The sequence below is a fragment of the Labeo rohita genome, chromosome 8 (genome assembly GCF_022985175.1).
Source record: "Labeo rohita strain BAU-BD-2019 chromosome 8, IGBB_LRoh.1.0, whole genome shotgun sequence".
Classification (NCBI taxonomy): domain Eukaryota; kingdom Metazoa; phylum Chordata; class Actinopteri; order Cypriniformes; family Cyprinidae; genus Labeo; species Labeo rohita.
Genome location: NC_066876.1, coordinates 18,389,655 through 18,407,826, shown reverse-complemented (window position 1 = coordinate 18,407,826; position 18,172 = coordinate 18,389,655). Strand labels below are relative to the sequence as shown.

General features: G+C 36.6%; 1 protein-coding gene across 1 annotated transcript in view; it reads right to left on the bottom strand.

Moving 5' to 3' along the window:
• Positions 1–3,332: 3,332 nt before the first annotated feature.
• The window catches only part of tafa3b (TAFA chemokine like family member 3b), a 37,530-nt gene continuing 22,690 nt past the window's right edge, over positions 3,333–18,172 (bottom strand). The window contains exons 2-4 of the mRNA XM_051116534.1: positions 10,714–10,863; positions 6,762–6,886; positions 3,333–4,114 (exon numbers count right to left, since the gene is read on the bottom strand). Of these exons, the coding sequence (XP_050972491.1) occupies positions 4,103–4,114; positions 6,762–6,886; positions 10,714–10,863 (287 nt within the window). The 3' untranslated portion in view covers positions 3,333–4,102. The remainder of the gene's footprint in view (positions 4,115–6,761; positions 6,887–10,713; positions 10,864–18,172) is intronic.

The following is an 18,172-nucleotide window of genomic DNA, read 5'->3' as shown; positions in this document are numbered from 1 at the left end:
CTATGCATACATGGTGCATGCATAAAGAAGTATACTTTGGGCTTTAAAGGGTTCATCAGATGCAAAACTCAATTTTACACAGGTCGTTTGAACATAAAAAGTGTTGGCAGTGTGTGTACACAACCTCCCTATAATGATGAAAATCCTCCCAGTGGTATTTTATTTCCCTTTTTCAAAATGAGCCATTCTCAGCTTCTTGTCGGTGTGACATCACACCGACCAAGGCAGCTCCCACAATAGTTGATTGACAAGGTCATCTTACCTTAGACCCGCCCTGTCTGAGTTGTAACAGTCTGGCCGCCATTGTGTCGACTTCTAGACTCCAGAATGTCTCCGATTGAGCGATTGAGGTGTTTTGTTGTTGGATGTAATAATGAACATAGCAGTCGTCATTTACTACCGACCACTGAGCCGCTGAAGACGCAGAGGATTATTCGTTTTAGAAGGAAATGTGCCCGCGATGTACCTAAATGTGTCTATGTTCACGCCAATCAGTCAAGACCCAGCTTCACCTATAGCAGAAGTGAGTATAAGGGTTTTTTATGCATCTTTGCAAATCACCTTTCTTAATAAGTTTAGTGGCTAAATGCGGCTGAAGTAAACAGAAAGCCTCGTCACCCCACACTTCCGCGTTGAATAAGGTGGAATAACATCATTTTTATGCACACCTATCATAGAGTTATCACATCTCATCACATATCCATGCAATTCTGAGCAGTAATGTATTATGTACATGCGCACTTTCATACACGCATACAATATATAGTCGCCTACCTGCACTACGATTCTTTCCCTCTCTCTCGTCTTCTTTCTTTCTTATTTATTCATCTAGCTCACATTTTATTTTCGTCGGTGCTGTCAGAGTGTGCATGGTATCTCTCCTGGCCTTTTCCCTCTGCCGTCAGACTTCATTAAATCTGCAAGTTGTATTTGCATAAGCGGCACCAAGTCTCAACACCTACATCCCAGGGTGACGTGTCATTTCCTGGTGTGTGCGAATGAGAGAAAGACGGCGCTGTGGCAGCGCCTGACAATACGTGCGTGCAGCTTTATTCACCTGTTTGTATTTTGCCAGATTCCCACTGATTCAAGGTAGCCCAACAATCCCAGATGCTTTAGAATTGAACAGCGCCTATTATTATTCCGCAATGTTCCGTTGAATTTTAAAACTCTCGTTGTTGTGCGGGGGGGAATTTCTGCTGCGGTGAGCTTCAGTATGTGTACGTGCGCCTCTGGGTGTGTATTTCATGATATCATGTATTATGATATCAGCATGCATCTCCATGCACGGCCTATGCATCATTTCACTTTCAAATATCTTTCTTTGTGCCTCTCTCTCTGTGGTGCTGTTGTGGATAGTATTAATGAATTTTATTTTGAGATAATTTCTCTAATCTCTTAATGACATGCGCAAACGTTCTCAAGATTTTCTCAAAGCTAAATAGCATGTGCATTGAACAGATTTGAGCATTTGATTAGACAAATACACTGTGTGCAGAATTATTAGGCATGTTGATATTCTGGTCATATTTTTTTTCCAAACACATTTTACCAATTCCAAACCACATCAGTCCTAGTAACTACTGTTAATTTTGTATTTAATCATTTATATGTGATGTATAATTGTCCGTGAAGGCTGGAAGTGAAAAACTCCTTATATTCAGGTGTGCAGAATTATTAGGCATGTTTTCGTTTACAGCTAAAATGAGCCAAAAAAGAGATTTAACCCAGACTGAAAAGTCCAAATTATTAAATGCCCATGAGAAGAATGCAATACTAATGCATTACAAGAATTTGCAAAGTTAAGGCTTGACCATTGGACAGAGAAATGCTTGTTGAGTCTGCATGGTCAGAAAAAACAGGTGGAGAAGAAAAGATGCATGTTAACTGCAAAAGAATTAGGAATTAAGGTGAAGAATTAGGTGTGACACCATCAGGAACCGTTTCCAGTTCTCCAGCGCCACCATTTTCCAGAACTGCAACCTACCTGGAGTCTTCAGAAGTACAATGTGTCAGGTTCTCAGAGACTTTGCTTGGTAAAAAATCCTAAAAAATGCCCCTGACTTAATAAGAATAACAAGCTGACGTCTTGTGAAATACATGAAGACAGTTTTTTTATATGCTTTAGAGACAGATAAGTTGAGAGTGACTCTTGAAGGACAAGCATCACATCCTCTTGTACCTCTGATTCAAGAATTTATCTTCTAAAATCTGGCAGTAAGTTTTGGGAGTTCATTTTAGTCCATCTCTGCAAGTCAGACTTTTCAGGATAAGAGACTAAACATGAACTCCCAAAACTTACTGCCAGATTTTGGAAGATAAATTCTTGAATCAGAGGCACAAGAGGATGTGATGCTTGTCCTTCAAGAGTCACTCTCAACTTATCTGTCTCTAAAGCATATAAAAAAACTGTCTTCATGTATTTCACAAGACGTCAGCTTGTTATTCTTATTAAGTCAGGGGCATTTTTTAGGATTTTTTACCAAGCAAAGTCTCTGAGAACCTGACACATTGCACTTCTGAAGACTCCAGGTAGGTTGCAGTTCTGGAAAATGGTGGCGCTGGAGACTAAACGGTTCCTGATGGTTTCACACCTAATTCTTCACCTTAATTCCTAATTCTTTTGCAGTTAACATGCATCTTTTCTTCTCCACCTGTTTTTTCTGACCATGCAGACTCAACAAGCATTTCTCTGTCCAATGGTCAAGCCTTAACTTTGCAAATTCTTGTAATGCATTAGTATTGCATTCTTCTCATGGGCATTTAATAATTTGGACTTTTCAGTCTGGGTTAAATATCTTTTTTGGCTCATTTTAGCTGTAAACGAAAACATGCCTAATAATCCTGCACACCTGAATATAAGGAGTTTTTCACTTCCAGCCTTCACGGACAATTATACATCACATATAAATGATTAAATACAAAATTAACAGTAGTTACTAGGACTGATGTGGTTTGGAATTGGTAAAATGTGTTTGGAAAAAAAATATGACCAGAATATCAACATGCCTAATAATTCTGCACACAGTGTACAAATCCCATTTTGTTGTCAGAAAGGGAAGGACAGAGAGAGGTGGTGTATTTACACTGCAAAGAGCTTCTTTTGAAACATGAGGGTGTGCATTTGGAGTGACTGCGTTTTTGTCTTAAGGCGTAAAGGTCAAAAAACATGATACATACTGTATATAATGCTGATTGTGTTGTTTTTCTGCGTATCAGTATCGGTGGAGGAAAACTGAATAAATCATGTTATTTGTGGCACAACAAGCCATTAGGTTTCACTAGCTTGCAGCCTCTGAAATCAGAGTACGGAGAAAAATAGTTTTCGACATTTTTAATTATTGAATATAATACTGACACATGTACTCAATAGCAGTTACCAGGCTGGATAAAAACATTGATAATAAAAGTGATAACCTTTAAACTTTATTCTGTTTGTTTTGAGAATAACATCTTTTACACTTTTACATTTTCTAGAATATACTGGTACATCTAATCTGTTATTTCAGACTGTGGGGTTGAAAAGCTTTAATTTAGAAACAAACAATATACAGAAGATGAGTCCGTTAAAGGTCCAGATTTTACATGTTTAAATGCTGTTTAAAGGATTCCACAAGAAATGGTCGGACCTTCTGATCAGGTAGAGCAGGAATGGTTATGGATTTGTCGGAAGAACTGAAGGACAAGGAAGAAGGGCATGTTGCTGATAAGCTTAAACTCCATTGGGCTGCACTGGTGTAGATGATCAAAACATCTTCTGTAAAAAAAAACAAAAAAAAAAACAACAACTGCATACGTACATCAAGACCCCCCAGCCAACAAATTCCAGAGGTTGGATCCACACCCAAAGGAATGAGCGTCCAGAAGGCCAGGGGGGTCCGTTGAGGAGGACACATTGACTTCAGGATGGTCCTTATGTTTATGGTGGATATATTTCTGGAGATCAGTCAGAGATCAGTTCCTCAGACGTTTTGATTGCAAATAATCTTTGTGTGACTAATACTGATCGTTAGCTGAAGCTTAATGCTGTCTTTAGTTAGTCTTCACTTTCAGCACTTTTGTCCCCAGTAAGTTGGGTCTGGCGGTTCCTTGGAGCGTAGAACTATCGGGTCACCTGAAATAGAAAACAAGGAAGAGTTTAGGTTTGACATTTTGCTAGTTTCTCACTACACACATCTGCACCTGTGTTTACCAGCTCCTCAAAATATTAATCACTATGAACTATATGGCTCCATTTTGTACAGAAGAAGAAGTCGTCTGATTCTCCATCTCTGTTAGTACAGAATTCATTAATGCTTGACATTTTTCTGCACAGACGTCTTGTCCTGGCCGCTGATGGGCATGGTCCACTGGAGCCGTGGGTGAAACAGTTGGCGCCCAAGCAAACTCATTCATTTAGAACTTGGCACCGTGCCCTCCAAGTTGGCACAGAGGGACGACTGAGGAGAGTGGCATGGCACGATGCCCGATACTTGATCCACCCTCTCAGTCTTCCTCTTTCCTGGTGTCTCTTTTAGTTTTGGCAAGGTTTATGTTGCAAGAGTTGTGCTGGCATAGAATGAACAGTTGCCATGCTGATCGATCTATAACTGATCAAAGCAGCTCTTTTATATTCTTACAAACCTGCACTGTAGGTCCTTGGAATGTGTAGGATCTCCAGCTTTTTTCTTTTGATTCCTACTTTTTTAATTCAATTTATCATTTGCATGCAAGCTCACTTATTAATCTCGGTTGAAAGTTTTGATCAGCATGTGGTCCAATTCGGAATACAAACTCAGAGAAGTGAGTTCACTTTAAAACATTTCAGACTGAGTTAAAAAGCTGAAGGTTCAATGCAAAAGGTCTTATTCTAAGCACAGTTGCATGTGTAATGAGAATTAATGTGTTTGTGTGGGTTTATGGAGCTATACTTTTATAAGACCTGATAAAACCTCTAGGGATGTTCTCAAAGGTAAAAATGATTCATAAAGTTGTTTTTCATATTAAAAGACAATATACATGCTGTAATGCAACTCAAAAGAAAATGTGAGTGCTGCCATGAGGCTGTAGGGTATTTGGGTGGTTTTCAGTGTGTTGCTATGCAGGTGTTGCATATTTTGCTAGCTGGCTGCTTACGGGCCCAAGCCAAAAGAGACACAAGTCTTTATGATATTTTTTCACAGATTATTGTTAGCAGGTACTGCTAACAATATACTTTGGGTCAGATTTTGTCTACATTATGGGAACAAAATCTCCTGACATAGAGACAGATAGAATGTGTGTGTATGTGTAAGAAACAAAGATCTAACAGAGGGCTGTGTGTGTGTGCATGGTCCGAAGTTAGAACTCATTTTAACACACACACACTTCCTTTTATTCCTTAGGCCTTTTTTCATTTATATATGAAGACTTCAGTACATCTAAAGAAACATCACACACCTTCAGAAACACATCATCACACACATGTAGGTTCACATGAATTCACTGTGATGAAATATGGATCAGTGTTATGTTTGCATTTTGTGATACAAGAGGTATGATGGCACAGAATAGCTTATCAGTTATTGATCAAACCAGACCCTTTCTTCTCTTTCTCTTCTGTTCTCTAGTTATTTTAATATGTTATGCAACTCTTTTAAAAATAATTTCAATCACCATGACTCTCATTTTTACAGTAATGGATTAAAAATCTCCAGAAAAGTCTCCATGTATTGTTCTCTATTAAAAGCAGAATAGAGGCTAAGTAAGTCTAGTGAATATATATCTGTCAAAACTTTTAATTGGAAAAGTTTCAATATTCATAAACTGCAGTGTATGGAAAATACATACTTTACCAGTTAATTTTGTAAGAATAATAATATATGTAGTTGTGTGTGCATAATTGGATTGCCAATCCTGGATATGTCCTTTCCAGTCCAAAATTAACTTTCTGTCACAGCTATCAGTTGACAAAATGTTCCAGAAATACATGTAATAAATGTCTTACCGGCCTTTAATATGCATCACGCTTTAGGCTAGTAAAATATAAAATAACCTAACGCATAATGCATATTTTGTTCCTAAAGTAAAAACATTTTAAAACTATTTTCCTCAAATTTTCCACTTGGCAAGATTTCATTTTGTACCCTGTTCTTCAGCGACTAGAGATCAGAATAAACGTTGACATCAAGTCTTCTGGTCACTTGATTTTATTTACTGCTTTGTTCTGCCTTTGACTTTTTCTGTTGAGAACAGTCTCAGTCAGTCACTTCACATCTGTCACTCATAACATAAGTGCTTGTGTGTTTGTTGCTTTGCTTGTCTCTCTCTTTCTCTTTCTCTGTCTCTGTCTCTCTTTGTCAAAATTCAAGAAGCTTTATTGGCAGGATAAAAAGGGGTTGTCTCTGTTTCTCTGTTTTGTTCTTTTTTTTTTTTTTCCTAAATCAGGCTGTACTGTGTTTGATGTCAGTTCCAACAAACTTCAGACTCTCTCCACATGAACTCCTAAGGTATGGTAGCGCGTGTTCACAACAACAGGAATTAGGTCACTGAGAGAAGGAAAAACAGGCTTTGTTCCAAAATCTAGTGTGTTGCCTATCTAGACCATATTTTAAATACCGACAAAATTTGGCCAACAAAATGAGATAATGTAATGTTTAGTTGTTTAGAAATGGGAGTTTAAATGACCCTGACAGCTTTGAAAGTTACAGCATACCACACGAGGACGGTCCTCCTGTTTTGAGGTGTGTGTGTGTGTATGTGTGTGTGTGTGTGTGTGTGTGTGTGTGCAAGTGTATACTAACCTTGGTGGTCTTCACCTTGTTTCCTGTGCTGCAGCTCCAGCCTGTGAGGTCGGGCAGGACTTTACACTCCTCACCATCCAAACACGGCTGCATCTGACACCACCACTTCTGAGCTACTATAGATGCTACACACACATCACAGGGAACATGAACAATTACAGTAAGGTTAGTACAAACCTCTCACTTCCACTAAGTTTAGGGGTCATATCATAGGATGGGAAAGAAACAAAACAGGCAAACTGTTGTGTTGTTCTAGGATGGGTGTAGCACCTACAACTCTGAATATCCTTTAGAAGAATCTCATCGTTGGAAATATATAGGTCTCAAACCATTTCAGTGCACACTGTCTTTTCACTAGGGATGTGCCTGAATCAGAATACCGTGTTCGGAAAGGAAACGACTTGTACTATGGAATCCCTAAAGTGAATAAATACGAGATGGGAGGAAAAATATATTTCAGTGCTTTCTCCCGCAATTATGTTGGTGGGTAATTATACTATATATAAACTGCGGACACCAGGGAGCCACTATTAATATGTGGGACATTAAAACTGATTCTGAGCGTGCACGTTTTTTACTTTCACTTTCGAGATTCACAGATCGTTAACAGCTGGTCTGTGTGCTAATACAGTGCATCAGGTTGGACATTCAAATGCTCACCTATAATTCATTGACCTCAAATATGGATTTTTATTTAAAAGATGTATGTAGTTGCAACTTTACATTGCCCCTCAATCTAATGTTAACCTAGAAAAATGTGCGCTATTCAAGTGTCTGAGTGGAGTGTGGAAGCTGAACAGTAGTGCGCCTTCTGCATGACAGATGGAGGCACCGGTGCGGTCACTTGGTCTTAAAATACTCCGTCATTTTTGGTTATACAGATAAGAGTAATACATCTTTTGAATCTGTAAAGACTCTATGTTTATTGTGTGCACTCACAATAACAACTGAACATTGCGCTTTTGTAAAATAACTAAAGCTAACAGGATGTGCTTTCTGCCGTCTCGGTCTCTGTAAACTTTAGTGCGAAACTTCGAAACTACGTGTATATGTGCCATTCAGACCGGAAAAGGATATCTACAGAGAGTGAAATGTCTACTTTTAAATGAATCAATTCAAATAGAAAAAAATACTGTCAGATTATGTAATCCGTATAAAACATACTATACAGGCACATCCACTATTGCGGAGAAGACGAATCAGTGTTGCTGACTTTATCCCTTAAGCCAAGAACAAAGAAAGCACTAGTTTCAATACATTATTAAAACGTTTACACGGTCTCCTTGCTGTTTTTCCCTGACACATTCATAATTATATTATATGTACCGGTGCACTGTGGCAAGCTTTTTTTTTTTGCGTGTGCTTAAACTCATATTAGGCTATGTAAGCAATAAAGGGCTTATTATTATGATTTATATGGTCTATTAATAAACATGCGACTGATAGTCTAATGCTTAAAATGAACCACTACTAGTCAACCAGAAAAATCTTTAGTCAAGGGCAGCCCTAGTGTATACTTTGGTGCGGCAGTACTTACCACACATTAGCGATGGGCGGCATGGGGTTTAAAAATTATCACAATAATTTCTGGTATTATTTTGATAACGATATCAGTGACGATAATTCAGGGAATCATGTTTCTTTTGAGAAAAGTATTATCTTTCCTATTTTTACCCAAAATAGAGCATAACTAAGTAAACACGTACAATGTAATGATTGTTTAATTCGCTGGAAGCCGGAGGGCGCCCTTGTGGTTTGTCCGTGTTCTTCAAGCAATCTTGGGTATTTTTATAAGGATAAAGTACATTTATAATACAATGCTAATCGATATAGCTTTTATAATATTATAAAATAGTATGATTTCTGCCTCCTTCTGTGCTATGAAGCCACGTGTGATCGCAAAATGTTATTTCAAACACTTGACTATGTAATGAAGTTAAATTAGAAAAAAAGCATGCCAATAAATGATATCTTTGTTGGACAACAGGTTTGTAAACAGGCTCATACACAAACACACACATGCTACTGTAGACTGGTATATTTACTGGTATATCGCAAACAATAAGATATCGTCCATCCCTACCACACATTTTACAAGATTAGATGTTTGTCAGTGGTGCTCCGAATCTGCAAATCATTCGCCATCATGCTATCAGTCATCTCTATGTAGCGAGACACAAAATGTGCAGAGTTGGTTGACACCCAGGACCAGGGTTAAGAAACACTGCTTTAGTGGTTCTGTAGAATCTGTTACATGTTTTCCATGCCTTTCTGAATACGGATTCACAATTCGGGCACATTGTGCAAAGAGATAGGTTAGCCAATCATAAAAGAGGTCATTAGAGGTCACAGCAAAAGCAGCCTGTTAATTTCTAAGGGTTGGATAAAGGGTGGAACATTGGCATGAACAACTTAATTACTAGTGCTGTCGATTTAACTTGTTAATTTAGTGCACTTAATTATAAAAAATTAATGCATTTAATCATGCTCCCTGACACGTACACTACTAAAGGCAGCACGCTTCACTAAATCATGCTTAACGAGAACAGGCACTACAGAATATGTACTTAAACTTGACGTGGACTTGTGTTCAAAAACAGCAGAATGGAGCGCAACTGAATGCAAGGGTTTCAACTTGACACGGCATCTTAAAAATGCGCCAATTATGATGCAAGATGTGATATGACAACCAAAGGCACCCATCTTTTATCCGTCAGACCTATACATAAGTGTTTTAGTATCTTGGTTAGAAGTGTAAGTGAACTCCAGGGAAGGAAATAAAATGAAACAAAAAAAAGAAAAAATACATGGTATGATCCCTTTAAATACAGAGGATCATGGATCAGCTCAGGAGCAGGAAAATGGCAAACAGATGAGGAGCTATTTGAGATGATACAGAGAGAAAGAATGAAGCATGAGATGGGGTGAAACATGGCTTATTTGACATTTCCTCTCACGCAGAGCGCTGTGTGTAGAGACACTTGAGCTATTTTTTCCTGAGCTTACAGTCAGGCAAAATAAGATAACGATCGATTTCTCTGTCAAGTGGACAGTGTTGACACAATATTAAATGAAACAGCCAGACAGCTGAGGGAGACAAAGAGACCGAAAGACAGAGAATGAGAGAAAAAGAGAGAGGTGGGAGTAAAAGAATGGAAAAAATGCAGGGCACAATTTCACATTTAACCTTTGTATGTATGGGGGTTCATTTGCTTAACATTACAGTTCATCCAAACATTAAATGCACATAAATAACGCTGCACAATGAGTTTTTTAATTAAAGTGGACATCGGATGCAAAATTCACTTTTATTGTGTTTGCATATAAATGTCTTAGCAGTGTGTGGACACAACCATCCTACAATGATAAAAATCCATTTTTTAAATCCCCAAAAAACCTAAAGAGTTTTAATTATAAAGCTGTTTCGTTTTTCTGAGCAGAGTGATGTCATATTGCTCAGGCCCGGTCCACGGCCACTGATGGATATTATATTAGCGAATTTCCACCCTCATCCATTTGTACGCCGCCCACCATTTTTTTCACGTTCAAGCAGCTGTATGAGAGGCATGAGAGGCACTGAGGACGCAGTGGATTTGTTTTGTTTTTGATGGTACCCGACCAATGAATGCACAATATAAAAAACAAAATAGAGTGGTGGGGTGAGCAGAGCTCATTATCATTTAAAGAGACATGCACTGAAACGGCTCACTGTGAACAGAGCTGTTTTAAGGTAAAAAGGTTGTTGTTTTACACGGCCATTGAGGAATTTTAACCAAACTGTGTGTTTAACCAAACGGTATGTTGTAGACATTTCATGAAGACCCTAAAGAATCATACCAACTTGGAAAATGTGCATCCGATGTCCCCTTTATGTCATTATTATTATTTTCAGCACTAAGCTATTATTAAAAACACAGCAAAAGAATTGAAATGAATTGAAGGTCCATTTTACCATCCACACAGGAGGGTGCAGCCCTTGTTGTTCCAGCGACTTGTCCTGGGAAGCAGGAACACTTAACTGTCTGCGATCGCTCCTCAATCTTATTTCTGTTACAGCAGCGATGGGCTGCAATCACCTCACATGTGCCAGCCTTCACGTGCACTGCAACAAAACACACACACACACACACACATTTCATAAGAACATTTATCTCTCTGAATGACATTGCAGTCAGCATCTCATTTACACAGGCACACCTGCAGTCAGTCATTTCACCACAGTCTGTTACCGTATGCACATTGTCCCACTGTTGTGCTATGTACAACTTCGTTTTATGCACTATTTATAGCTAGGTTGTTAATTAATTCATTTTAATATGATTAATTTAATAAATGTAGTAAATAACTTAGTAATTTATTTAATAAATTAAAATGTTAACTTTAAATTAATTACAGTAATCACATCTTATTTTCTTTTTCATTTATTTCATTTTTTATTTGAATTCATTTTATTCCTTTATGTGTTTTTTTTTTTTTACATATTTCAATGTTTCATTTTCACTCAGAAATTGCTAGTAAATTTCTCAATTCTTTATGAAGAAATGGCAAGTAATACACTGGATTAAATGCGACATTTCGAAGTAAAAAAAAAAAAATGAAATACTCCAATAATCTTTATTTTCTCTACAACTTGCATTATGAATTTTTTTTTTTTTTTTTTTTTTTTACAGTGTGACTAATAATTTCTACAGTGTAGCTAATTGAAACAAATTAAATGTTAAATTGATAGCCATAGTTTCTAGCTATTTTTTTTAATTTCATTTTTATAGCAATACTTCAGTCTGTCCGAAGATTCTAGGCCTGTTTTTCTTATACAGGAAACATACAAGCTTTGCCCAGTATTTTTTGAGAACTTTAATTAAAGCTCTGAGGGTCACACAGATGAAAAGAAGACATAACCAAAAAATTAATAACAGAACCACTCTGGGTGCCCGACGGCTACTTGCTAGGCCGTCAAAATGATTGAAATTCAAGCAGAGATCTTCACCATCTCACTATCTCAATATCATCGTCAATGAAAAATGTTTTTCTTTTCCCGAGCGTTTGAAATTTGTAGACATGCCTTTGAAACGCTAAAACTGAAACCGCGAGACAGAAAAACACAGAGTTCTATTAGAGAAAAGAGAAAAACGCCGATAATGAGTAGTAAACAAACGTCTGAATTCATTTTTTCAGAGATCGTTCTTGATCTTTCTCAATCCACCCACCTTGTCTGAAGCATTCAAAACAGTTTATTGTGGATCAGCACAGCTTAGTGGGTTTCACCCTACAAACACCAGAGGCTTCAGCTGAAATTTAGACTGAGCTTTTGAACATGCTCCTTAATGGCTTTAGCGTCTAGGTTTTAGGTTTTAGCATCAGCCGCTATGTTTACAGGGGATACTCTTCTAATTGTTAGGTGGTATAAAGTTTCTGATCCCTGTTTGTGGGGGGAGTTTTAATATAGGGACAGTTATGTGGACTTGCACATGGATCGATACTGCAGCTTTGGGGCGCTTTTTTTCTACTATTGCTCGAAATAATACCACTAAATCTGTGCTGGGCCCTCGATTCCAAATCTCACTAGCTTGTTACAGATTTATTGGTCCTGAAAGCAAATTGTGCCTTACTTTTTGGCAAAGCAAGCTGTTTGTTCCAGTCAGTTTATATGAAGGTTTTGGTTATGGACACTTTCTGTTGCTGGACTTTCTCTATAACTAATAGTCATGCAAATATGAAATTGGTCTGAAGGCCTGTTCGGAACAATAATAACATTTTTAACAAAACATCAGATCTCTATGAACGTATTCACACTGAATGTGAATTATTGGACTGTAACAGTTAATTTTTTTATTCAGAAGTTATGTTTGTGAGGATACTAAGCAATTACACTGCATAAATGCACTACCAGTCAAAAGTTTTTGAACAGTAAGATTTTTAATGTTTTTGAAGAAGTCTCTTCTGCTCACCAAGCCTGTGTTTATTTTATCCAAGGTACATCAAAACAGTACAATTCTGAAATTACTATTTAAAATATCTGCTTTCTATTTGAATATATTTTAAAATGTAATTTATTCCTGTGATCAAAGCTAAATTTTCAGCATCATTACTCCAGTCTTCAGTGTCACATGATCCTTCAGAAATTATTCTAATATGCTGATTTGCTGTTCAAGAAACATTATTATTATTATCAATATTTTTAAAAGTTTAGTTTTTTTCAGGATTCTTTGATGAATAGAAAGATCCGAATATCAGCATTTATCTTAAATAAAAAGCTTTTGTAACATTATACAATACATGACTAAAAAGCTTGGACTAGGTATAATTTTATTTTGGAACAAAATTATAGAAATAAATACTTTTTTTTATTTAGCAATGATGCTTTAAAGGGCACCTATTATGCTAAATTCACTTTTAGAAGGTGTTTGGACAGAAATGTGTGTTGGAATTGTGTGTACACAGCCATCTTAGAATGATAAAAATACATTCATTTTTTTTTTTTTTAATAATCTTCCTAAAATCAAACAAGGCTCAAAAAACAAGCACTTTGGAGCCTGTCCACAAAATGATGTCATATTTCGATAGCCCGCCCACCGCTATTGACTGACGGGTGCGTATTACCATATAAGCCATTCTGTCTGCGTGCGATCAGCTGTGTCGAAAGCAGTGTCCCGTCAGGAACACCTGTGCTCTGTTTCATAATCATAAACCATTCAAGGATGTTAGTGTTTCTGCTGTAAATGTCTATTGAGGTTTTTTGGAGGTTTTCTAAATTTTCTATAAGTCTATGCACAACTACGATTTGGTTTTACAAATGTTTAAGAGTTTATATATCTTTTGGTAAGAGTCACTGATATTTTCTATACCTGTAAATAAAGGAAAGTAATTACATTATGCAAGTTTTCATGGATTACTTGACGAATACAACAAAAACAGAAAGGTACAGAGTTTATCTTATTCATTGACTATTTATACATTTACTGGATTTAGGAAAACGTGAAGCTAAAAGTTTTTTTAAGATCATCCAACAGGTTACTGCAGTTATATTCTAGTCATTGGCACTTGTCATTGTCATTGTAATCGGTTTTAAAAGTCCAATCCAAATGAAAATGCTCCATATAAACACCTCAATCGGAATAAAAATGCTCAAACAGAATGAAATTGTACTCGGTTTGAGAGGGGCAGGATAAAAAACCTTTCTATAAACCAACAAAATGAAAATTCTGCCATGTAAATGCGTTTACATAGATTACTTTGCATCTACGTCAAGCAGGAAAGCAAAGTGGGGGGCATTCACGGGCCGTGCCCCCCGTCCATCCTCTCCCCTCATTGCTAAATGTGATAGATTTCAAAATCGAAAGTGAAACCGGTAAAACAGCGCACATAAGAAAGGGACTGCACGCTTTCGCGATCATCAGCAACTGCAGGCAATCACAGACTGCATGCTTTGATTTATTGTTTAGCAACTCTTGGTAAGAAACTGTGTATTTGTTCCATTTAAGTACAGTAAAAATCCTCTCACACTCGCTCATGTTGCTTTTCCTCTCTGTTTATTGCCATACGCAAAACAGAGACGTCTAGGCTCTGCCCCCTTCTGGAGTTGGGCAGAAAGTTGCAGCTCATTTTCATGTAAGGCAACACCCCTGAAACAGCACTTTTTAGGCCCGCCCCAAAAATGACACTTTTCAACACGTTATAATAAACAATCTGTATTGTATTTGGGTCTGAAAATTCATAGGCACATTCAGGAGAGCATAGATTAATGTTGCATCTTGTTAAAAGGGGCATAATAGGTACCCTTTAAGTTGATCAAAGATAAATGATCAATGATAAAGACATTTAGATAAATGCTGTACTTCTGAACTTTCTATTAATCAAAGAAACATAATAATACTAATAAATACCAATACTAATGAATCAACATAATAACAATAATAGTAAATGTTTTTTGAGCAGCAAATCAGAATATTAGAATGATTTCTGAAGGATGATATGATTGGAGTAATGATGCTAAAAATTTAGTTTTGAAATCACAGGAATAAATTATATTTTCAAAAATATATTTAAACAAAAAACTTATTATAATATAGTACAAATGTTTTACTGTATTTGCTGTACTTTGGATCAAATAATTGCAGGCTTGGTAAGCAGATGAGATTTCTTTCAAAAACATTACAAATCTTACTGTTCAAAAACTTTTGACAGGTAGCGTAAAAATTTAGTTTTGATTTCTGGTAAAACTTCTTAAACGTCCTTAAAACTCTTTACCTTATATATAGGTAAATACATCTCAAATAACATTTTTGTATTTACTTTTAAAAGAAGAAGAAATACTAGAGTGAAAAATGTCAATTTTTAAGATATATTGTATTAAAAAAAGTATTTTTTATCTGCATTTTATATCTTGTTTTAGGATTTCTTCCTTATAAAAATGAGACATAAATACTGAAACAATAAATAGGCTTTTGCATTGTACAAAAATTCTGAATTGGATTTTTTTTTTTCTGTACTTTTGTGTCATTTAATTGCATCAGACCTTGTGTGAACAAACCTTGACCAGCAACAGAATATGAGGAACAGGCTAAGCAATAGAAGCACTGTGCTGTAAAGGACTAAGACGAACCAGTCAACATGATCAAATGTTACAACAGTGTGAGAATGGAATGACCTTTAGCTAGTTGGAAGAGCAAATTCTTGTGAGTGCTGAAATAAAACATCCTTCAGAACAGAGCATGCTTTATGTTGCTTTCGGAATGGCTCTGTCCTTCAGTGGATGGGCAGCGCAGGGTGAAACAGCCAATCAATTCAATCTCCGCACACATTACCTCACATCAGATTAATCCATCCTGACTGGGTCAAAGTGGGGGCTGACGCTGCTGGTCAACAGCCTGTGCTGTGTGTGTGTACGAAATGCGAAAATGTCAACCGTCCCGAGAGATCGACTTCACAGCTGAGAAACGATTCTTTCAACCATATTCTTTCTCATCATGCATCTCACTAACTGCACTGACAGGGCATTTCATTTCTGTGTTCCCAACATGATGGGATTCCACAATATGGCCCCTGAAGATTTGAACGCAGGCGTTGTTCTCACACACATACTGTCAAACGGCGCCCGAGAGGAGTTCGGGTCAGGGGGTCTGGGAGTGTGTGTTTGTCCTAGGGGAGTTATGTTTCTTTATTCTTTCTTTTTCTTCATTTCTCGCTTTCTCACCTCCCACTTTATCCTTCCTCTCCCTTATCCTGGGTTTTTATTTCCGTTGTTCAGTTTTGTATTTGCCAGTTTTCTATCTATCTATCTATCTATCTATCTATCTATCTATCTATCTATCTATCTATATATCTACCTACCTACCTACCTACCTACATATCTATCCATGTTAATTTCAGTAACAAAATCGCTGATGAAAAAAGTTTGTTGATGAGCTTTTTCCCCATGACTAAAACGAGACGATTACGACATGACAATAAGGTCAATAACTGTGACTATATCAACATGTAGTATCGATGACAATAAAAGATAAGACTAAAATGTATTTTTTTAAAAATCAAAACTATACCAAAATCTCTTTTTATACTTGTTATTGTCAAAAATTATCAAAATATGCAGTACATGTCTCTACTACATGAGCTTTCATGTGTGCGGCTGTCAGATATTAAGAGTTCAAATCTCCAAATCAGAGCTTTATGTGCATTTTCATTACAGATTTGCGCAAAACTTTCGCAATATTTTATAAATGTCGATAAATAAGGGGTTATCCAAGCTTTAATGGCAAGTAAAGCCCCTTATTCAAACAATGTGTAGTCAAAGCTTAAGTAAGCGGCCACATATGAGGTGTTTTTTTTTTTTTTGGTAGGTTATAGTACATTAAAGAATGATCATGTGACTTTTATGTACGCAAGGTGACCTGTAAATGTGAAAAAGCCATTTGCAAAATATTCCTTTTTCGAATTGCCTAAAAACCACCTCATGCAAGTGTAAAACTTTTTTGTAGGGCTGCCCTTGACTAAAGATTTTTCTGGTCGACTAGTACACTGTAAAAAAAACAACAAAACAAACACAATTTGTTACCCTGCTCCCTTCAAATTTTAAGTTCAGTCAACTCAAATAAGTTTAGTCAACTTGAAATGTTAAGTTGTACTAAGTGACAAGATATTTGTGTTTGTTAAACTTAAAAGCTAACCCAGCTGCCTTAAAATTTTAAGTTAAATCAACTCAAATATCTAAGTTGTCACTTGGTCTAACTTAACATTTCAAGTTGAATTTTTTGAGTTGACTGAACTTAACATTTTAAGGCAGCCAGGTAACAAATCATTTTAAGTTGACTCAACAAATTGTTTTTTACAGTGTAGTCGTTCATTTTAAGCATTAGTCGACTAATAGTCGCACGTTTATTAATAAACTATATAAATCATAATAATGAGCCTTTAATTGCCTACTGTACATAGCCTGATAAGCGCCGAAGCTTTAATAATTATGAATGTGTCAGGAAAAAAAACAGTTAATAATTTATTGATAAACTAGGGCTTTCTTTGTTTTCGGCTTAAGGGATTAAGTCGGCGACACTGACTTTAAATGAATTGGTTCATTTAAAAGTAGACATTTCACTTCACTCTCTATAGATATATTTTTCATGACCAAAAATGACAGAGTATTTTAAGTGCAAGTGACCGCAGTGGAGCCTCCATCTGTCATGCAGTGAGCGACTAATAAAATATTGGTCAACCAAGCCTATTAGGGGGCAGCCCTACTTTTTTGCGATATGTGAGTTGTTGACGCAATTTCAGTTTGCGCAATATGAAAGGTAACAGAAACACAGCTATTTTGCTTGCCATTTTGCTTAATTTTTTTGCAGTCTGGCAACCATGCGCACATACTTGCTGTTTATTGCAGAAGCACCAACGATGATCTAAAAACACAAACAAACAAGTAAGCTGGAGTTTAGCGAGCTATATGTGCTAATGAAAGTGTCATTCAGCCAGTCTGTGTTCTGTCATGAGATCTCGACTATACTGTATTGTTTGTGATTGTGGTTGCTGCTTTGCTGTTAAATGCACTTACTGAACTGCTGTTGTTTTAATAGAGAAACAATTTAGAATTATTGGCCTTTTGGCCTACTGATTATAATAGGCCTATTTTTGTTAGTTTTATCAGTTTTCATAATGTAGACAGAGAACGTGCGTACGTTTTTGATACTGACATGCATCTATCTATCTATCTGTCTATCTCTGTTTATACTGACAAATAGTTATTTAATATTTAATTAATAAATGTGTAACATTTACATTAAATAAATATTTATGTAACAGTATTAAATGTTTTTTTTAGATATATATTTGTTAATGTTTCCTCTTCTAGTTTTGAATCTGTTTTACAGCGAGACTGAGATGTTTCTGTGTGGCTTCCCCTCTGCTTGTTTTGATACCAACTT